The sequence below is a fragment of the Lithobates pipiens genome, unplaced genomic scaffold (assembly GCF_037356315.1).
Source record: "Lithobates pipiens isolate NorthernLeopardFrog02 unplaced genomic scaffold, aLitPip1_a1.2 Scaffold_13, whole genome shotgun sequence".
Lineage (NCBI taxonomy): Eukaryota > Metazoa > Chordata > Amphibia > Anura > Ranidae > Lithobates > Lithobates pipiens.
The window spans coordinates 347,846,352-347,869,506 of NW_027507718.1; the positions used below are offsets into that span (position 1 = coordinate 347,846,352).

Sequence of the window (23,155 nt, forward strand, 5' to 3'; positions counted from 1 at the left end):
ACCTATCGTCGCTGAGCTACGACCCTCAAAGCTCGATCAATTTTTTTGTTATGTTCATGGCAGATGAGGCTCTGCCTCACCTGCCTCACCTGACTGCAAGTCCCTGCTCAATACTTGTTCGGGGGTTCCTTTTGCATGAATTACTGCATTAATGCGGCATGACATGGAGGCGATCAACCTGTGGCACTGCCGAGGTGTTATGGAAGCCTGGCAAGAGGAAGATGAGAGACACCAGACCCAACAATGCAGACGAGTTGAAGGTCGCTATCAAAGCAACCTGGGCTTCCATAACACCTCAGCAGTGCCATAGGCTGATCGCCTTCATGCCACAATGCATTAATGCAGTAGTTCATGCAAAAAGAGCCCCAACCAAGTATTGAGTGCATATTATACTGTACACGGACATACTTTTCAGTAAGTCAAAATTTCTGTTATGAAAAATACTTTTTTTTATTGGCCTTACATTCTATTCTAATTTTCTGAGATACTGAATTTTGGGTTTTCACTAGCTGTAAGCCTTAATCATCAAAATTAAAAGAAAGAAATGCTTCCAATATATCACTCTGTGTGTAACGCATCTATATACAATATACTGTATGAGTTTCACTTTTTTGAATTGAGTTAGCAGCCCACCCCCCCCCCCCCCCACAGTTAGAACAGTTAGGGAACACAGTTAACCCTTGATCGCCTCTAGTGTTAACCCCTTCCGGCCAGTGTCATTTTTACATTGATCAGTGCATTTTTTTAGAGCACTGATCAATGTAATATTGTCACTGGTCCCCTAAAAGTGTCATTTGGGATCAGATTTGTCCACCGCAATGACGCAGTCCTGCTAAAAATCGGAGATCACAATAAAAGTCCCTAAATCTATCCCATAGTTTGTAGATGCAATATCTTTTGTGCAAACCAATCAATCTACACCTATTGCGATTTTATTTTTTTACCATAAATATGTAGAAGAATATATATTGGCTTAAACTGATGAAAACATTTTATATATATATATATATATATATATATATATAGTTACATAGTTAGTCAGGTTGAAAAAAGACACAAGTCCATCCAGTTCAACCTTAAAAACAAATAAATAAAATAAAAAATAATCGTACAATCCAGATACCCAATTTTATGCCCACAATTGATCCAGAGGAAGGCGAAAAAAAACCCAGCAGAGCATGCTCCAATTTGCTGCAGCAGGGGAAAAAAATTCCTTCCTGATCCCCCAATAGGCGATCGGATTTTCCCTGGATCAACTTTACCTATGTTAGTACCTAGTTATATTATGTACCATCAGGAAAGTATCCAAGCCTTTCTTAAAGCAGTCTACTGAACTGGCCAGAACCACCTCTGGCGGGAGTCTATTCCACATTTTCACAGCTCTAACTGTGAAGAAACCTTTCCGTACTTGAAGATGAAATCTCTTTTCCTCTAGACGTAAAGAGTGCCCCCGTGTCCTCTGGGTTGACCGTACAGAGAACAACTCAACACCAAGTTCACTATATGGACCCCTAATGTATTTGAACATGTTGATCATATCCCCCCTTAATCTCCGCTTCTCAAGAGTGAATAAATTTAGTTCCTCTAATCTCTCCTCATAGCTGAGTTCCTCCATGCCTCTTATCAGTTTGGTTGCCCTTCTCTGCACTTTCTCCAGTTCCCCGATATCCTTTTTGAGAACTGGTGCCCAAAACTGAATGGCATATTCCAGGTGAGGTCTTACTAATGATTTGAATATATATATATATTTATTTATTTTTTTTTTGTTTTATTTATTTATTTATTTTTTTGGGAGGGGGGAATATGTATTATAGCAAAAAGGTAAAAAAAAAAAAAAAATTCCAAAATTGTCGCTCTTTGTTTGTTTATAGTGCAAAAAATAAAAACCGCAAGGGTGATCAAATACCACCAGAAGAAATCTCTTTGTGGGGGGAAAAAAGGATGCCCGTTTTGTTTGGGTACAGTGTCGTACAACTGCACAATTGGCAGTTAATGCGACACAGTGCCGTATTGCAAAAAATAACCTGGTCATTAAGGGTCAAATCCTTCTGGGGCTAAAGTGATTAAGCTCACCCCCTTTGCTGCTGCACATATGGGTTACATGACAAGTAAGTAGTTAAGGATCAAGTACCTACTATTTTTTTTAATGAATTATATTAAATTTTTTCAGGTGTGATTATGTGATATGTATCACACATAAAAAGGTATTGCTTTTAACAGTAATAAACTCCAGGAGCAAAATAAAACAAAACGATTTGCAGATGCTGAAAACGAACACCATAACGATAGTGGTATTGAAAAAAACTGCTAAAACAAACTATGACGCATTTTCCTGGTTGATGTTAAAAATATAATCACATAAGTAGGCATACTAGTTAAGAAATTATAGTACACTTTACCCACAACATCCCTAACATGACACTAAACCCTGGTTTAAACGAATATGTATTCAAGTAGGGTTACACCAATACTGTTTTTTATCGGCGAGTACCAATACATGGTGGTGTGATTTGCGTCAATACAAAAAAATTGGAGCAAATCGCACTGCAAAGACTCACATGTGGCTTGAACAGGAATGAGGTGCAATTCTTGTCTGAAGCTCCTGTGTGGGTGTATAGAAGGGAAAAGCACCAGTTTAAAAATGTTAGAACTCACAGTACATATCCGGCCACAGATGGGAACCTTTAATGTGACTGGGAACCTCTGATGTGAAGGAAGGCTTCTAATGTGATGGCGGAACTTTTGATGTGATTGGGAATCTCTGATGTGATGGCAGAACCTCCGATGTTATTGCGAACCTCTGATGTAATGGGGAACCTCTGATGTAAAGGAGGGCTTCTGATGTGATGGCGGAACCTCTGATGTAATTGAGAACCTCTGATATGATAGCAAAACCTCTGATGTGATTGGGAACAGTGGCAGAACTACCGCCATAGCGACCCACACAGCCATTATGGGGCCCGCAGCCGATTGGGGCCCATGGGGAGGATGAGGAATGCATACTGCAGGGGGGCGAGCACCGCCTGCACGGCCGCCCAGCCAGGGGAAGTGAGGAGAGGAAGAGGCAAGCTGTCTACGAGCAGAGAGCGTGATGGTCCGCTGCAAAGCTTTTATTTCCCGGGGCTCACCGCCACATAGCCCCACCTCTTGGCCCGGCACCTTTGATAGACAGAACAGCGGTCCAATGCGTGACATGTGACGTCTTCAAAGGCGCCGGGGCATGAGGTGGTACTATGTGACAGTGAGCCACGGGAACACAGGTAATTCAAATGAAGGCTATTACAGCTCTCTGCTTGTATGGACAGCTTGCCTCTTCCTCTCCTCACTTCCCCTGGACCGTGTGGGTGGTGTTCACCCCCCCCCCCCCTCAGGCAGCTCCACGCTCGCCAACAGCCATTTGAGGGTTGCAGCATGCATTCTTTATCCTCCCCGATAGCCCCGCCACTGGCTCGCCTCTTCCTCTGCACAGGTGAGGCTGCATTGTGCATGGGTCACGCTCCATTGGGTGCAGGTGGGGCAGTATTGGGCACAGGTGAGGCTGCATTGGGCACAGGTGAGACTGTATTGGGCACAGGTGGGCACAGGTGAGGCTGTATTGGGCACAGGTGAGGCTGCATTGGGCACAGGTGAGGCAGTATTGGGCTCAGGTGGGCACAGGTGAGGCTGTATTGAGCACGGGCAGGCCACATTGGGCACAGGTGAGGCTGCACTGGGCACTGGACATGCTGCATTGGGCACAGGCAGGTCACGGTGCATTGAGCACAGGCAGGTCACGCTGCATTGGGCACAGGCAGGGAGGCGCTGCATTGGGCACAGGTGGGCAAAGGTGAGGCAGTATTGGGCGCGGGCAGGCCACGCTGCATTGGGAATAGGCAGGCCACATTGGGTACAGGTGAGGCTGTATTGGGCACGGGCAGGCCACATTGGGCACAGGTGAGGCTGCATTGGGCACTGGACATGCTGCATTGGGCACAGGCAGGTCATGCTGCATTGAGCACAGGCAGGTCACGCTACATTGGGTACAGGTGAGGCTGCATTGGGCACAGGTGAGGCAGTATTCGGCACAGGTGAGGCTGTATTGGGCACGGGCAGGCCACGCTGCATTGGGAACAGGCAGGCCCCATTGAGCACAGATGAGGCTGCATTGGGCACAAGTGAGGATGATTTAAGCGCTAACACCAGATGTTTGGAGTATCTTTATCTGTTGATTGTTAAACTTTTGGAATACATATATTGCTATTGTGGTGTAGGATCTGGGCCTGGTGTCCCTCCTTCCCTTCTCTCCCCTTCCCTCCCTATCTTTTCTTCTTTCTTTCTTTCCTTCTTTTTTTCCTTCCTTCCTCACTCCATCCCTCATTCATCTCAGACTCGAACCACACCCCCTTTGAGCCTTGCCCTTTAAGCCAAGCCCAGTATTTAATCTAATCTTTTTTGGGGGGGGGGGGGGGGGGCAATACAACATTTTGCTATGGGGCCCTGTGTTTTCTAGTTACGTGCCTGATTAGGAACCTCTGATATGATGGCTAACCTCTGATGAGATTGGGAACCACTGATGTGATAGGGAACCTCTGATGTAATGGGGAACATCTAATGAGAAGGAGGGCTTCTGAAGTGATGGTGGAACCTCTGATTTGATGGGGGAACCTCTGAATTTATTGGGAACCTCTGAATTTATTGGGAACCTCTGATGTCATTGGGAACCACTGATTTGATGGGGAACCTCTGATGTGATGAGGAACCTTTCATGTGAAGGAGGGTTTCTGATGTGATTGGGGACCTCTGATGTGATGGGGAACCTTTGATGTGATGGGGAACCTTTGATGTGATTGGGAACCTCTGATGTGATTGGGAACCTCTGATGTGATGGGGAACCTTTGATGTGATGGGGAACCTTTGATGTGATGGGGAACCTTTGATGTGATGGGGAACCTTTGATGTGATGGGGAACCTTTGATGTGATTGGGAACCTCTGATGTGATGGGGAACCTTTGATGTGATGGGGAACCTTTGATGTGATTGGGAACCTCTGATGTCATTGGGAACCTCTGATGTGATGGGGAACCTTTGATGTGATTGGGAACCTCTGATGTCATTGGGAATCTCTGATGTGATGGAGAACCTCTGATGTGGTTGGGAACCTTTGATGTGATGGGGAACCTTTGATGTGAAGGAGGATTTCTGATGTGATAGCGGAACCTCTGATGTGATGGTGGAACCTCTGACACCAGAACCCTCAAAAATTCTTCCAACACCCCCCATGATAGCTTAAACAGAATCTAGCATCTATAACATTATTACATGTCACTTATCTTTACATATTTGTAGTTGTCTGGATGCAAACAGCCCTAGTTACAAGGGACTTGTTTGTCTCTGTGGAGGGATACAGAACCTCTTCGCCGCAGTTTCCGATGCTCTGCTTATAGTTCTGGCTACTGGAGCCCTCTCAGGACTGCTCACTCTGACAGTCCGACCTAGTGGAGAGGAGCTGAGAGTGTGGACAGGAAGAAGAAGGAGCTGCACGGACTGGGCTGTGAGTGCGGGAACAGCAAGACGGAGAGGGGAGGAGAGAAGCTGGCTGGCCATTACCAGATGGCACATGTATGTATTCATCTCATAGTGTGTTGTGGTTGTGTCTAGTGTATTTATGCATGTTTGTGTGTATCTGAGTGCATGTATTTAGTTGAGGCTGCACCGATGGGCACAGATAACGTTGTTAATATTTATTTTTAGAACCTAATTCTGTATAAAACATTTTAGTGTAATTGCATGAGATAATTTATGAGCGCGTGTTTAGGGGAGGAATTAGGGACGGGGCAAGGTAGGGGTTGGGTGGGGCAACTGGTGGTGACTAACCCTTGAGTAACCCTTGAGACCTGGCTAGTAGCTCAGGACTTGAAATTTTGAGCATATATATATATATATATATATATATATATATATATATATATATATATATATATATATATATATATATATATTTATTTTACTAACCTGCCTAATCTAGCTCAAATTCTCTCAATCTCCACATTATCACACTACATATGGCCACCGTGTAAGCAGTCTTATATAGTCTGTGGTGTGGACTTTTGCCCCCTGAGCCATGATTGGTCAAAGGCACCCTACCTTTGGCCAATCATGGCTCTCACAGTGGATCGAGCTGTGATTAGCCAAAGCCTGCAGGTCAGGTGCATGCTTTGGCCAATCAGCAGCCATCAATGAACTGCAATCTCAGTGACATGTGACAGTCAGGGATGTGACAAGTGACAGTCAGGGATGTGACAAATGACAGTCAGGGATGTGACAAGTGACAGTCAGGGATGTACAAATGACAGTTAGGGATGTGACATGTGACAGTCAGGGATGTACAAATGACAGTTAGGGATGTGACATGTGACAGTCAGGGATGTACAAATGACAGTAAGGGAAGGTGACAGATGACAGTCAGGGAAGGTGACAGGGATGTGACAGATCACAGTCAGGGAAGGTGACCATCAGGGAAGGTGACTGATGACAGTCAGGGAAGGTCACAGTCATAGAAGGTGACAGATGACAATCAGGGAAGGTGAGTCAGGGATGTGACAGATGACAATCACAGAAGGTGACAGATGACAGTCGGGATGGGACAATGACAATCAGAGAATGTGACAGATGACAGTCAGGGAAGGTGACAGATGACAGCCATGGAAGGTGACAGTCAGGGGTGTGACAGATGACAGTCAGGGAAGGTGACAGTCAGGGATGTGACAGATGACAATCAGGGAAGGTGACAATCAGGGAAGGTGACAATCAGTGAAGATAAGAATCAGGTAAGGTGACAGTCATGGATGTGACAGATGACAGTCAGGGAAGGTGACAATCAGTGAAGATGACAATCAGGGAAGGTGACAGTCAGGGATGTGACAGTCAGGGTATGTGACAATTAGGGAAGGTGACAGAGGACAGTCAGGGAATGTGACAATCAGGGAAGGTGACAATCAGGGAAGTTGACAGTAAGGGAAGTGACAGATGACAATCAGAGAAGATGACAGATGACAGTCAGGGAAGGTGACAGTCAGGGGTGTGACAAGTAACAGTCGGGATGTACAAACAACAGTCAGGGAAGTGACAGTCAGGGATATACAAATGACAGTCAGGGATGTGACATGTGAAAGTCAGGGTTGTGACGTGTGACAGTCAGGGACAAATGACAATCAGGGAAAGTGACAAATGACAATCAGGGAAGGTGACAGTCGGGGAAGGTGACAGGGGTGTGACAGGTAACAATCAGGGAAGGTGACAGCCAGGGAAGGTGACAGATGACAATAAGAGAAGGTGACAGATGACAGTCAGGGAAGGTGACAATCAGGGAAGGTGACAGGTGACAGTCAGGGAAGGCGACACATGACAATCACAGAAGGTGACAGATGACAGTCCGGTAAGGTGACAATCAGGGAAGGTGACAGATGACAGTCAGGGTAGGTGACAGTCAGAGAAGGTGACAGATGACAATCAGGGAAGGTGAGTCAGGGAAGGTGACAGGTGACAATCAGGGAAGGTGACAGATGACAGTCACGGATGTGACAGATGACAGTCAGGGAAGGTGACAGGTGACAGTCACGGAAGGTGACAGATGACAATCAGGGAAGGTGACAGTCAGGGATGAGACAGATGACAGTCAGGGAAGGTGACAATCAGTGAAGGTGACAGTCAGGGATGTGACAGTCAGGGTAGGTGACAATCCGGGAAGGTGACAGTCAGGGAAGGTGACAGATGACAGTCAGGGAAGGTGACAATCAGGGAAGACGACAATCAGGGAAGGTGACAGTCAGGGATGTGACAGATGACAGTCAGGGAAGGTGACAGTCAGGGATGTGACAGATGACAATCAGGGAAGGTGACAATCAGGGAAGGTGACAATCAGTGAAGATAAGAATCAGGGAAGGTGACAGTCATGGATGTGACAGATGACAGTCAGGGAAGGTGACAATCAGTGAAGATGACAATCAGGGAAGGTGACAGTCAGAGATGTGACAGTCAGGGTATGTGACAATTAGGGAAGGTGACAGAGGACAGTCAGGGAATTTGACAATGAGGGAAGGTGACAATCAGGGAAGTTGACAGTAAGGGAAGTGACAGATGACAATCAGAGAAGATGACAGATGACAGTCAGGGAAGGTGACAGTCAGGGGTGTGACAAGTAACAGTCGGGATGTACAAACAACAGTCAGGGAAGTGACAGTCAGGGATATACAAATGACAGTCAGGGATGTGACATGTGAAAGTCAGGGTTGTGACGTGTGACAGTCAGGGATGTACAAATGACAATCAGGGAAAGTGACAAATGACAATCAGGGAAGGTGACAGTCAGGGAAGGTGACAGGGATGTGACAGGTAACAATCAGGGAAGGTGACAGCCAGGGAAGGTGACAGATGACAATAAGAGAAGGTGACAGATGACAGTCAGGGAAGGTGACAATCAGGGAAGGTGACAGGTGACAGTCAGGGAAGGCGACACATGACAATCACAGAAGGTGACAGATGACAGTCCGGTAAGGTGACAATCAGGGAAGGTGACAGATGACAGTCAGGGTAGGTGACAGTCAGAGAAGGTGACAGATGACAATCAGGGAAGGTGAGTCAGGGAAGGTGACAGATGACAATCAGGGAAGGTGACAGATGACAGTCACGGATGTGACAGATGACAGTCAGGGAAGGTGACAGTCACGGAAGGTGACAGATGACAATCAGGGAAGGTGACAGTCAGGGAAGAGATAGATGACAGTCAGGGAAGGTGACAATCAGTGAAGGTGGCAGTCAGGGATGTGACAGTCAGGGTAGGTGACAATCCGGGAAGGTGACAGTCAGGGAAGGTGACAGATGACAGTCAGGGAAGGTGAAAATCAGGGAAGATGACAATCAGGGAAGGTGACAGTCAGGGATGTGACAGAGGACAGTCAAGGAAGGTGACAATCAGGGAAGGTGACAGGTGACAGTTAGGGTAGGTGACAGTCAAAGAAGGTGACATATGCCAATCAGGGAAGGTGAGTCAGGGATGTGACAGATGACAATCACAGGAGGTGACAGATGACAATCAGGAAAGGTGGCAGATGACAGTCAGGTATGTGACAGATGACGATCAGAAAAACTGACAGATGGGAAGGTACCAGTCAGGTATGTGACAGATGACAGTGAGGGTAGGTGACAGTGAGGTTAGGTGACAGTGAGGGTAGGTGGCAGTGAGGGAAGTTGACAGTGAGGGTAGATGACAGTGAGGGTAGGTGGCAGTGAGGGTAGGTGACAGTGAGGGAAGGTGACAGTCAGGGTAGGTGGCAGTGAGGGTAGGTAGCAGTGAGGGTAGGTGGCAGTGAGGGTAGGTGAGAGTGAGGGTAGGTGGCAGTAAAGGAAGGTGGCAGTGAGGGTAGGTGACAGTGAGGGAAGGTGACAGTGAGGGTAGGTGGCAGTGAGGGTAGGTGGCAGTGAGGGTAGGTGACAGTGAGGGAAGGTGACAGTGAGGGTAGGTGGCAGTGAGGGAAAGTGACAGTGAGGGAAGGTGGCAGTGAGGGTAGGTGGCAGTGAGGGAAGGTGACAGTGAGGGTAGGTGACAGTGAGGGAAGGTGACAGTCAGGGTAGGTGACAGTCAGGGTAGGTGACAGTGAGGGTAGGTGGCAGTGAGGGTAAGTTACAGTGAGGGAAGGTGACAGTCAGGGTAGGTGACAGTGAGGGTAGGTGGCAGTGAGGGTAGGTGGCAGTGAGGGTAGGTGACAGTGAGGGTAGGTGACAGTGAGGGTAGGTGGCAGTGAGGGTAGGTGGCAGTGAGGGTAGGTGACAGTGAGGGAAGGTGACAGTCAGGGTAGGTGACAGTGAGGGTAGGTGACAGTGAGGTTAGGTGGCAGTGAGGGTAGGTGGCAGTGAGGGTAGGTGGCAGTGAGGGTAGGTGACAGTGAGGGAAGGTGACAGTGAGGGTAGGTGACAGTGAGGGAAGGTGACAGTGAGGGTAGGTGACAGTGAGGGAAGGTGACAGTCAGGGTAGGTGGCAGTGAGGGAAGGTGACAGTGAGGGTAGGTGGCAGTGATGGTAGGTGGCAGTGAGGTTAGGTGGCAGTGAGGGAAGGTGACAGTGAGGGTAGGTGGCAGTGATGGTAGGTGGCAGTGAGGGTAGGTGGCAGTGAGGGAAGGTGACAGTCAGGGTAGGTGACAGTGAGGGTAGGTGACAGTGAGGGAAGGTGACAGTGAGGGTAGGTGGCAGTGAAGTTAGGTGGCAGTGAGGGAAGGTGACAGTGAGGGTAGGTGGCAGTGAGGGAAGGTGACAGTGAGGGTAGGTGGCAGTGAGGTTAGGTGGCAGTGAGGGAAGGTGACAGTCAGGGTAGGTGACAGTGAGGGTAGGTGACAGTGAGGGAAGGTGACAGTGAGGGTAGGTGGCAGTGAAGTTAGGTGGCAGTGAGGGAAGGTGACAGTGAGGGTAGGTGGCAGTGAGGTTAGGTGGCAGTGAGGGAAGGTGACAGTGAGGGTAGGTGGCAGTGAGGGTAGGTGACAGTGAGGGTAGGTGGCAGTGATGGTAGGTGGCAGTGAGGGAAGGTGACAGTGAGGGTAGGTGGCAGTGAGGGTAGGTGACAGTGAGGGTAGGTGGCAGTGAGGGTAGGTGGCAGTGAGGGTAGGTGACAGTGAGGGTAGGTGGCAGTGATGGTAGGTGGCAGTGAGGGAAGGTGACAGTGAGGGTAGGTGGCAGTGAGGGTAGGTGACAGTGAGGGTAGGTGGCAGTGAGGGTAGGTGGCAGTGAGGGTAGGTGGCAGTGAGGGAAGGTGGCAGTGAGGGTAGGTGACAGTGAGGGTAGGTGGCAGTGATGGTAGGTGGCAGTGAGGTTAGGTGGCAGTGAGGGAAGGTGACAGTGAGGGTAGGTGGCAGTGAGGGTAGGTGGCAGTGAGGGTAGGTGACAGTGAGGGTAGGTGGCAGTGATGGTAGGTGGCAGTGAGGTTAGGTGGCAGTGAGGGAAGGTGACAGTGAGGGTAGGTGGCAGTGAGGGTAGGTGGCAGTGAGGGTAGGTGGCAGTGAGGGAAGGTGGCAGTGAGGGTAGGTGACAGTGAGGGTAGGTGGCAGTGATGGTAGGTGGCAGTGAGGTTAGGTGGCAGTGAGGGAAGGTGACAGTGAGGGTAGGTGGCAGTGAGGGTAGGTGGCAGTGAGGGTAGGTGACAGTGAGGGTAGGTGGCAGTGATGGTAGGTGGCAGTGAGGTTAGGTGGCAGTGAGGGAAGGTGACAGTGAGGGTAGGTGGCAGTGAGGGTAGGTGGCAGTGAGGGTAGGTGACAGTGAGGGTAGGTGGCAGTGATGGTAGGTGGCAGTGAGGTTAGGTGGCAGTGAGGGAAGGTGACAGTGAGGGTAGGTGGCAGTGAGGGTAGGTGACAGTGAGGGTAGGTGGCAGTGAGGTTAGGTGGCAGTGAGGGAAGGTGACAGTGAGGGTAGGTGGCAGTGAGGTTAGGTGGCAGTGAGGGAAGGTGACAGTGAGGGTAGGTGGCAGTGAGGGTAGGTGACAGTGAGGGTAGGTGGCAGTGATGGTAGGTGGCAGTGAGGTTAGGTGGCAGTAAGGGAAGGTGACAGTGAGGTTAGGTGGCAGTGAGGGTAGGTGACAGTGAGGGTAGGTGGCAGTGATGGTAGGTGGCAGTGAGGGTAGGTGAGAGCAGTGTAAGTTCCCTGTGAGAAGTGGGGAGGGTGGTCCTGTCCTCATTCCTCCCTTCCCCCTCTCCGCCCTCTGTACACAGCATTCCTGTGAACACTTCCAGCGCTCTCTATGAAGTCCGGGACCTGTTAGACATCGGAGGAGATCGGAGAGCGGCACATGAGCTGACAGCGGCGCTCTATCATGTTCTGCACCAAGCTGAAGGAGTTGAAATTGTCGGGAGAATGTCCCTTCTCGATGCTGAGCCAGCCGCCGGAGGACGATGAAGTGCCGGCCAGTGCCGCAGCTGGAGCCCCGATCTGCAGCGAGGAGTCCGGCGTAGTGCGGCACAGAAGAGCCGCCGAGGAGCCTCCGCAGAGGAAGAGCAGCCGCACCAGGGTCTACCTTCACACCTTGGCTGAGAGCATCTACAAATTAATCTTCCCCGAGGTAATCCACACTAATGACATCTATTTCACACACCAGAAACTCTTCTCCCAGGGCTGCGGCAGCTAAGGGGTTACAGCTGACATATTTACAAAGCTTCTTTATATTTCTCTCTAGGGATGGGGAATTATCAATATTTATACAGTCTAGGTCAAAGGAGGGGAAAAAGTCATTGTAAAGCTGGCCATACACAGGTAGGGTGAACGACAAAATTCGAACAGATTCTTCAAGCACACCCAGCTCAGATAGATGGATCTCCCACCGAGGCTTCTTCAGAACAAAAGTCAGCTCCATCAGCATCTGATTGGACGCAGGCGCTGTCCGGCCGACAATTTTCTGCCTAAACCCTTCAGTTTTTAATTGAAGGATGTTGGGTCGGTGGAGTGTCGACAGAGCGAATGTTGGCTGGTTCATCGGAATCAGACGAAACGCGTATGGCAGGTATGACCAGCTTTGGATCAGCAATGGGCACATTTTTGTGCTGTGGTATGTCTAGAGTCACACCTTTGCGGTTGGTTGTGGTATAGCATGTAAATCGCACTCCTGCACCCGCAGCCAAAATCAGTTGCTCTTCTGAAGATGCACAGGGCTGCAATTCATCCTTAATAGCACCCCCGCACGCTTCTGAAAATGCAGCATGTTTTTGGGTCATGGAAATCGTATGGTGCAAAAGCACCATGCCATCTCATTGCGACTGTGTTTTGAAAAAGATACAGGGACCCTTTTTCCTGTGTTTCCAACAGGTACAGCAGCTCATTCAAATAAGTAGGTTGCCTTGCCCACGCAAACGTGGGACGCACTGAAGACATAGGTGTTAAAGCGGTAGTAAACTGCATTTTTTTTTAACCCTGTGGGACAATGACATAATGTGCTAGTATGCATCGCATACTAGCACACTATGAAATACTTACCTTAGAACAAAGCCCTCCAGCGGCACGCTGTCACCGCTGAAGGCGTTTCCATTTTCACCCGTTCTTCGTTATAGGTTCATGTCTTCCGGCCATCCGATTGACTGCACCGCAATGTCATCACTCTTGCGCATGCGCACAGGGGTCGCGCACTACAGCGCGGAGTTCTGAAGGGATGGCATGGGTATGCCATCCCTTCAGAGCTCATGCACCAGTGACGTCAGCAGCTGCATGTAGTGTAAATATCTCCTAAACGGTGCAAGTTTAGGAGATATTTACTGTACCTACAGGTAAGCCTTTTTTTGATCTTGTACCTACAGGTAAGCCTTTTTTTGATCTTGTACCTACAGGTAAGCCTTTTTTTGATCTTGTACCTACAGGTAAGCCTTTTTTTGATCTTGTACCTACAGGTAAGCCTTTTTTTGATCTTGTACCTACAGGTACGTTTTATTACAGTTTTACCTGTAGGTACAAGATCAAAAAAAGGCTTTGCTTCCACTTTAACCTAGCATTAATATGAACATTTTGGGGGTTATTTACTAAAGACAATGCCACTGTGCATGGCAAGTGCACTTGGAAGTAAAGTCGCTGTAGATCCAAGGGGGACATGCAAGGAAAATAAAAAGCAGCATTTTAGCTTGCACATGATTGGATGATAAAATCAGCAGAGCTTCCCCTCATTTCAGATCTACCCTTTAGATTTAGCACAACTGCACTTCCAAGTGCACTTTCAGTGCAAAGTGGATTTGCCTTTAGTAAATAACCCCCTGTGCATTGCTGAGACTGAGGTTTAAACACTGATCCAGCCATCTTATTAAAGTAGACATAATGCCAATCACTAAAATCTCATATAAGCCTTTACATTTTAATGCCGTTTCAAATTGGCCGTACGCTATACAATCCAATTGTACAATCATCTTTAGATCTGCCGCCAACTAATGCAAGGAAATTGAATGGATCGTTCAGGGTGGTCCCTGTATTACATCGTTTTGGTAAATCTATGGAGGATTTGCTTAGATTGTACAATCTGATTGCATATTGTATGGGCAGTTTTAAAGCAGAAGGAGCTATACTCGCCTTTTCTTACCAGCATTGGCATCTTTTTGTGTGCTCCAGTTTTTGTCCATCTTCATTGGCCAGCACAGGATGATATCACTCCTGCGCATGCACAGGGGCTAGTCATTCAGGCGGGCAGGGATTGGGCCAACGCTGGGCTGCGCATGCATAGTTCAGTTTACATGCCTAAGAGCAGGCAAGTACCCTGTTTCCCCGAAAATAAGACCTAGCGTGATTGTCGCTGATGGCTGCAATATAAGCCCTACTCCCCCAAATAAGCCCTACCTCATTTCCCCGAAAATAAGACCTACAATATCTTTAACTAGGGCTTATTTTTTGGGGGAAGGGCTTATATTGCAGCCATCACCAACAATCACGCTAGGTCTTATTTTTGGGGGAAACAGGGTAGGTACCTCTTCTTCGTGTCTCTTTAGCAATAAACAGCCTGCTTGCAGTGAATAACAGCAGAACTTTAGATCCACTTTGAAGTCATTTCAATCTTTTTAAACCTACAGGTTTTGTTAAAATAACGCCTGCCGTGGTGTTTCATGTCCGGGCATGAATTTCCCAATCATGCCACTGTGTTGTCACCCTGTCAGACATGTGTCCACCACAGGTCTACTGTTGTCACCATCGGGAAAGCCACCCTAATAAATGAAATGGGAAGCGATTGCAAAGAATTTGCAGGGGATCAGCAGCGCTGGGATGTAACGAGGGATGGGAAGGAATAGTGTATGCCAAACATAATAATGGTTTGTGATAGTCGCTGTCATTCAGTTGTGGTTTACATCGACTTTAACACTCCAGGCAGTTTGCTGAAATGGAGAAATAAACACTCCGGCAGCCAGCACCAACGTCTTTCTCAGCTATATAAATAGACAATGTAGCCAAGCTCCCTGCCTGGATGGTGTCTGTGCATAATGTAGGTGTATTATCCATCACTGGCCCACAGTGTATGATTATACAGATAGGCACCTCCATGGAGGGGATGCATGTCAGCTGCTTTAATGCGTCTGTGTGTTCTGTCCATTCCAAATGAAGAAGGATGAGTTTTTTTCCGCCAGCACACGAAAATCAATATACAGCGGTGCCCAGAGCAGACGCACTAAGTGATGTGCCCCTATTGGCATGGGTGATTTTTGACGTCATTGTGCAGATCTGCCCTTTCCTAATTAACATTTTTATTGTGTGATAAATATCTGAGCGGGCAGCACTGTGCGCATTTACATCTAAACTGCTTTCTACAAGTCCAGGGCTGTTCAGGTGCACTGTTCATTATGTCTAAGTGATCTCTCCTAAAATAAACGCACTTTCTCCTGCCTTCCTATGATTACACAGTGTGCTGTAATATTTACACCAGATGTTCTTAGTGTTGCCTGCCTGACACCGTTTTCCTGATGTCATTTGTCATGTGAAATGTGACCTTGTTCTAGCCAGTAAGTAGCAGATGCTGATTGAGGAGTGCGCAGGTTTTAGGTTGGATCTATGTTCATTCATTTTGCAGTCAGTTTAAAATTAAATTCTTTCACCATTAGTATGGTAGCTGTGGCCCTTATTGTGCAGACCTCAGGGCCCCTGCCAACAATAGTCTGTTTTAGCTTGCCTAGGTGCTTGCTCAGTTCAGTGAAGAAAATATTTTCTTTGGACCGGTGTTTTCAACCGGGGTGTCGCAGCACCCTGGGGTTCCTCAGCGCCCTGGGGTTCCTCAGCGCCCTGGGGTTCCTCAGCGCCCTGGGTTTCCTCAGCACCCTGGGGTTCCTCAGAGCCCTGGGGTTCCTCAGCGCCCTGGGTTTCCTCAGAGCCCTGGGGTTCCTCAGAGCCATGGGGTTCCTCAGCACCCTGGGGTTCCTCAGCGCCCTTGAATTCCTCAGCACCCTGGGGCTCCTCAGCGCCCTGGGTTTCCTCAGAGCCCTGGGGTTCCTCAGCGCCCTGGTTTCCTCAGAGCCCTGGGGTTCCTCAGCACCCTGGGGTTCCTCAGCGCCCTGGAATTCCTCAGCACCCTGGGGTTCCTCAGCGCCCTGGGTTTCCTCAGAGCCCTGGGGTTCCTCAGTGCCCTGGGTTCCTCAGCGCCCTGGGTTTCCTCAGAGCCCTGGGGTTCCTCAGCACCCTGGGGTTCCTCAGCGCCCTCGGTTCCTCAGTGCCCTGGGTTTCCTCAGAGCCCTGGGGTTCCTCAGCACCCTGGGGTTCCTCAGCGCCCTGGGTTCCTCAGCGCCCTGGGGTTCCTCAGCGCCCTGGGGTTCCTCAGCGCCCTGGGGTTCCTCAGCACCCTGGGTTTCCTCAGCTCCCTGGGGTTCCTCAGCGCCCTCGGTTCCTCAGTGCCCTGGGTTTCCTCAGAGCCCTGGGGTTCCTCAGCTCCCTGGGGTTCCTCAGCGCCCTGGGGTTCCTCAGCACCCTGGGGTTCCTCAGCAACCTAAGTTGCTCCAGGGTGCTGCAAGCACAGGACCCAGTTTTGTCTGGATCAGTGTCATGAGTTGACGTGGTGTAGGTATGCCAGCCACCACCATAACAACGATATAAAAACAAAAGAAGGGGCGCACCAGCCTTGTGCATTAAAAAAGGTCCTGGTGTTCACACCACAAGCCCTGCTGACTTATTGAGCTATATGCCCATTTGAGTCCCTATACTCCGATTATGACCGTTGGGTGCTGATCTACCGATCGAATTGCGATCTCTGGGTTTGGCTTCAGTACATCTATAGCCACCTCCGGCCATTGTCGGTTTGATGTCCGGATGGTGATCCTGCAATACAAGGCTCTCATTGCTTGCCTTCTGGTAAGCACATATGCTGTGTGGTGGAGGTTCACATGTATTCGTGGTCTGTCTGCACAAAAGGATTTTATTAGTCATCCCTTTCACATATTTCACTGGACTTAGACATTATCCTCTATTATTCTCTTGAAATTTGAGGACTGGTTAATTATCACAGAATATATATTCAATTATAATATTTATTTTTATGATTAATTGATGTCATATAATTCAATTTGTGTCACGATATGTTTTAGTATAATTTTATTGCGCAGCTTTTTTTCTATTCCTGTTGCTTGTACATTATCCTTTGGGCATGTATTTAAGTGATAAAAAAGAAAACTACTCACAAACAACTGTAGAATTCTTGAAATATGAATAGTCATCAAATAGCAGCATTCAGTCGTATTGATGACTATTTATATTGCAATATGTATTTATTAAAAGTGATAAAAAAGAAAAGTAATCACAAACAACTGTAGAATTGAACAATATAAATAGTCATCAATGCGACTGAATGCTGCTATTTGATGAGTACTTTTCTTTTTTATCACTTTTAATAAATACATATCCAAAGGATAATGCACAAGGCTGGTGCACCCCTTCTTTTCTTTTTATACCTTTGACTATTAGGATTCCCCCATCCTTGAGGGCAGCAAGGCCTGTGACATTATATAGTTTGTCTGGTAATCCACTTGTGCGCAGGAGCGTTTCTTTTCCGCTATCAAAACCACCATAACAACCAATGAAGCTCTAGGGGTCAGGACACATGGCACCATTCATTTCTATGGTGATGGTGACCAGCTCACTTGTACCATGGCAATAAGTGACTCTGATCCAGGGCAGGCAGGATGCAGGGCCACCCCCAGCATTGAGGAGAAGATGGAAGTATGCCTCCTCCACTTCCTGTCCTCTGCTGGAGCCATAAGGTAGGGCTCTGATATGGAGGAGACTGTGTTATTTGGGGGTTCTGATGGGGGGGGGGGGGCTGTTTGGGATTCTCAGTGATGAGAGGGCCTGTGTGACTGAAGGCCCTGTGATGGGAAAGGCTGGTTGTATAATGGGGGGGGAGGGGGGGGGGGGACTCTGATGTAAAGTGAAGGTTCTGATGTGATGGAGAGGCTCAGATATGATGGGGAGGCGCTGATGTATGTACATGTGGGCTACATGGGCTTATGTATAGGGGCCTCGGATGTACAGTTATGATTCTGATATGATGTGGGGCTCTCATGTATAGGGATGCCTTTAATGTATAGGAGTGACTCTGATGTGATGGGGGGCCTCTGACATGAAGGGAGGATTCCGTTATGATGGGGGGGGTTTCTCTGAGGTGGCACTGGCATGTAGGGGGGACACTGATATGATGGGGGACCTATCATAAGATGGAGAACCTTTGATGTGATGGGGGTTCTTTGATGCAAAGGGGGTGGAGACTGATGTGATGGAGGTGCTTTTGATGTAAATGGGGACTTCTGATGTGAAGTTAATTTTATTAGGGTTGTGTTCATTGTTCCAGGTTCAGGTTTCTCACGGATAGGTAACATTTACCCTTTTTTTTACTTTAGATTGGGGTGTCTCGAGATTTCCCATTTTTTTAAATGGTGCCGCAAATGAAAAAAGGTTGGGAAACATTGCATTAAACTGGCTCATAGTAGTAAAAAATTGAGTTTTTTTTTCCCCTTTGTCTTACTTTTGTTATGCTTCCTAGTCATTTCACTTTTTACTTTTTTTCCCCTGTGATTATTTATAATAGATCTTGTTGGAAGAAATATCAAAAATAGTACAAGTCATTTTTAAGGGGGCTCTAGGGAGCACCAACTTGGAAGCATTAATTTGTAAAGGTGTTTTACTAGCAGGGATCTCGGCAGTCTTATATGTGATCTGTCTCCAGTCTATGATTCCCAGTCTCCAGTAACCCCTATAGCATGTTTACAGTCTTTGACCATCACAAACCCATAGTCTTTGATCATCTTCTTTTACATATCTGCAATGTCCTGACGGCTATCTGTAGCAATGCATTCACTACATGTTATGGGTGGCCCTTCGGTGATATTCGGGGCTGCACTTGAGGCCTCCTGCATCATGACGGTTGAACATCACTGGTATAGAGTCATAATGAAAGGGGCACTCAGGTAACTAGAAATACAGTGGGGCAAAAAAAGTATTTAGACAGCCACCAATTGTGCAAGTTCTCCCACTTAAAAAGATGAGAGAGGCCTGTAATTGTCATCATAGGTATACCTCAACTATGAGAGACAAAATGTGGAAACAAATCCAGACAATAACATTGTCTGATTTTTGAAAGAATTTATTTGCAAATTATGGTATAAAATAAATATTTGGTCAATATCAAAAGTTCATCTTAATACATTGTTATATATCCTTTGTTGGCAATGATAGAGGTCAAACGTTTTCTATAAGTCTTCACAAGGTTGTCACACACTGTTGCTGGTATGTTGGCCCATTCCTCCATGCAGATCTCCTCTAGAGCAGTGATGTTTTGGGGTTTTCACTGGGCAACGTGGACTTTCAACTCCCTCCAAAGGTTTTCTATGGAGTTGAGATCTGGAGACTGGCTAGGCCTTGAAATGCTTCTTACAAAGCCACTCCTTCATTGCTCGGGCGGTGTATTTTGGATCATTGTCATGCTGAAAGACCCAGTCACGTTTTATCTTCAATGCCCTTGCTGATGGGAGGAGGTTTGCATTCAAAATCTCACAATACATGGCCCCATTCATTCTTTCATGTACACGGATCAGTCGTTCTGTTCCCTTTGCAGAAAAACAGCTGCAAAGCATGATGTTGCCACCCCCATGCTTCACAGTAGGTATGGTATTCTTTGGTTGCAAGTCAGCATTCTCTCTCCTCCAAACACGACGAGTTGTGTTTCTACCAAACAGTTCTACTTTGGTTTCATCTGACCATATGACATTCTCCCAATCCTCTTCTGGATCATCCAAATGCTCTCTAGCAAACCTCAGACAGGCCCGGACATGTACTGGCTTAAGCAGAGGGACACGTCTGGTACTGCAGGATGTGAGTCCCTGGCGGCATAGTGTGTTACTGATGATAGCCTTTGTTACGTTGGTCCCAGCTCTCTGCAGGTCATTCACAGTAGGTCCCCCGTGTGGTTGTGGGATTTTTGCTCACCGTTCTTGTGATCATTTTGACCCCATGGGGTGAGATCTTGCGTGGAGCCCCAGATCGAGGGAGATTATCAGTGGTCTTGTATGTCTTCCATTTTCTAATTATCGCTCCCACCATTGATTTATTCACACCAAGCTGCTTGCATATTGCAGATTCAGTCTTCCCAGCCTGGTGCAGGTCTACAATTTTGTTTCTGGTGTCGTTCGACAGCTCTTTGGTCTTCACCATAGTGGAGTTTGAAGTGTGACTGTTTGAGGTTGTGGACAGGTGTCTTTATACTGATAACAAGTTCAAACAGGTGGCTTTAATACAGGTAATGAGTGGAGGACAGAGGAGCCTCTTAAAGAAGAAGATACAGGTCTGTGAGAGACAGAAATCTTGCTTATTTGTAGGTGACCAAATACTTATTTTCCACCATAATTTGCAAATAAATTCTTTCAAAAATCAGACAATGTGATCTTCTGGATTTGTTTCCCCATGTTGTCTCTCATAGTTGAGGTATACCTATGATGATAATTACAGGCCTCTCTCATCTTTTTAAGTGGGAGAACGTGCACAATTGGAGGCTGCCTAAATACTTTTTTGCCCCACTGTAATATGTTGCAGTAATGGCCTTCACATGGTTTTACCTGCAGAATGATTATAATTAACCACTACAGATCCGCGCTATTGCCAAATGACGGCATTAGCGCGGACCTACATTTCCGGGACTACGTCTATTGACGTCGTCCCAGTTACGAGCGGCCTGCGCGCCCCCTGAGGGGCGCGCGCGGCGCGCTCTGTGATCGGCGAGTCCGTGAGACTCGCCTGATCACCGATCCGTGTAAGGGGTCGATCCCGACCCCTTATCACGTGATCAGCTGTCAGCCAATGACAGCTGATCATGTGATAGAACGGAGCCGGTAATCGGCTATTATTCCTCCTCGCGCTGACAGCGCGAGGAGAGAAAAAAAAAGCCGATCACCGGCGGCCGTGATCGGGACATCAGTCCCGATCACGGCCATCAATACAAGGGACCACCTGCCACCTGCCTGTGCCCACCTGCCTCCCGCAGTGCCATCCTGAAGTAAAATAAAAGCAAAAGTAAGTGCCCCCCGTCAGTGCCCCCCGTCAGTGCCCATAGTGCCACCCCACAGTGCCACCCCACAGTGCCACCCAATCTGCCTCAAAGGTGCTGCACCCCAGTGCCGCACATCAGTGCCCAGCAGTGCCGCCCATCTGTGCCCAGCAGTGCCGCCCATCAGTGCCCAGCAGTGCCACCTATCAGAGCCACCTATCAGTGCCACCTATCAGTGCCCATCAGTCCCATCTATCTGTGGTACCTATCAGTGCCCATCCGTGCCACCCATCCGTGCCACTTATCCGTGCCACCCATCCGTGCCATCTTATCTGTGCCCATCTTTGCCCATCAGTGCCGCCTTATCTGTGCCCATCGGTGCCGCCTTATCTGTGCCTATTAGTGCCGCCTTAACTATGCCTATCAGTGCCCACCGGTGCAGCCCATCAGTGCCCACCAATGCAGCCCATCAGTGCCCACCAATGCAGCCCATCAGTGCCCACCAATGCAGCCTATCAGTGCCGCCTAATCAGCGCACTTCAATGAAGGAGAAAAATGACCCGTTTGCAAAATTTTATAACAAACTATTAAAACATGATTTTTTTTTTTTTTTGCATCTTTTTTTGTTTGTTTAGCAAAAAATAAAACTCCGAGCTGTAACTAAATACCACCAAAAGAAAGCTCTATTTGTGGGAAAAAAATGATAAAAATTTCATTTGGGTACAGTGTTGTATGACCGCGTAATTGTCACTCAAAGTGCATCAGCGCTGAAAGCTGAAAATTGGTCTGGGACTGAGGGGGGTTTAAGTGCCCAGTAAGCAAGTGGTTAAAGAGGTCATGCAAGGCTGTCGATCCAGCCAGCCACACTAGACCTTTTTAGAAAAAAAAGCCTCAGTAATGGAATATATATTCAAAATTTACACCTGCATATAAAAAAGGTGTGGTCTTTTACACCTCACGGCACTATGGGGTTTTGCATGAAATTATCACTCAAAGATACAAGTGGGAAATGCTTCTAATATCTGACTTAGTAACTAATTATAATTATTATACAGGATTTAAATAGCACTAACAGAGGTGTAACCAGAGCCCCGGTTCAAGAAACCATGAAGGGCCCTCCTGACCCTGTCCCGGGGGTACTTTCCATTGGTCCCAGGGCCCTTGCCACTGGTCCCAGGGCTCTTTCCATCAGTCCCAGTGACTTCCATTTACTCCCATCATGGGGCCCTTTCCCAAGTTCTGCAACGGGCCCTTTTCCTGCCATCTTGGGACCCCCACAGTGCCCGTTCACAAGTGCGACCGTTGTGACCCAGATAGGTCCGCCACTGACCTTACAATAGCTCTAAGGGGGCACTCTGGAGGAGGATGTAAGGGGGCACTCTGGAGGATGTGAGGGGGCACTCTAGAGGATGTGAGGGGGCACTCTAGAGATACTATAATAGTACCTCCAAAGTGCCCCCTTACATCTTCCTCCAGAGCTCATAAAGAGAATCTGGGTTTTTTGCTGTCAGTATGAATATTGTTAGTGGCTATATAGCCAAAAATCACCAGCCACCTCCTTTTCACACATTCATGATGGGTTTTGGCTTTCAGGGAGGAAAGCAAGTGCAAAGATTGTGTACGTTGGGTAAAACATTTTTATAAAATGTCCTTGTCGGGGACTTAGTCAATAAATGTACTGCTGAGCTTGGTCTCTACTTGTGCAGTGGGGCATGTGAACATAAGCCACACCCCGCTGCCCGATCCAGTGAACGAAAACCTACCAAAAAGGCATGTACATGCACATGCTTAATTGAAGCCTATGTGTGTAAAAACGCAGTATGCTGCACCAAAAGGTGCACCCGTATTGTTTCAAAAGTTGCACTGCACCATGTTGCATTGATGGGATTGGGCACCATAGAGAATATCATTCCAAATGTTGTGCATTGCATTGAAACAGCAGATGCAGGAGAAATCACACTAGTGTGAATGGGGCCTGGCTTGTTTTATACAATATATACATATACAGTATAGAGAGAGGAGGAAAGAAGAAAAAGAAACAATAATGGCAGACAAGAAAATAAAATGCAGTCTACGAAGATTGTAGTGTACAATTTGATGGTCAGTGGAAAAATGCCCTCTTATATTAGTGGTCAATGAAGTGTCGTTTAACATTGGTGATCAGTG

The 23,155-nt window shown here is 47.7% G+C and overlaps 1 protein-coding gene across 1 annotated transcript in view; it reads left to right on the forward strand.

Moving 5' to 3' along the window:
* The first annotated feature begins 11,668 nt into the window (after positions 1 to 11,668).
* GUCY1A1 (guanylate cyclase 1 soluble subunit alpha 1) overlaps positions 11,669 to 23,155 on the forward strand; it is a 93,387-nt gene continuing 81,900 nt past the window's right edge. The window contains exon 1 of the mRNA XM_077477092.1: positions 11,669 to 12,076. Within this exon, the coding sequence (XP_077333218.1) occupies positions 11,831 to 12,076 (246 nt within the window). The 5' untranslated portion in view covers positions 11,669 to 11,830. The remainder of the gene's footprint in view (positions 12,077 to 23,155) is intronic.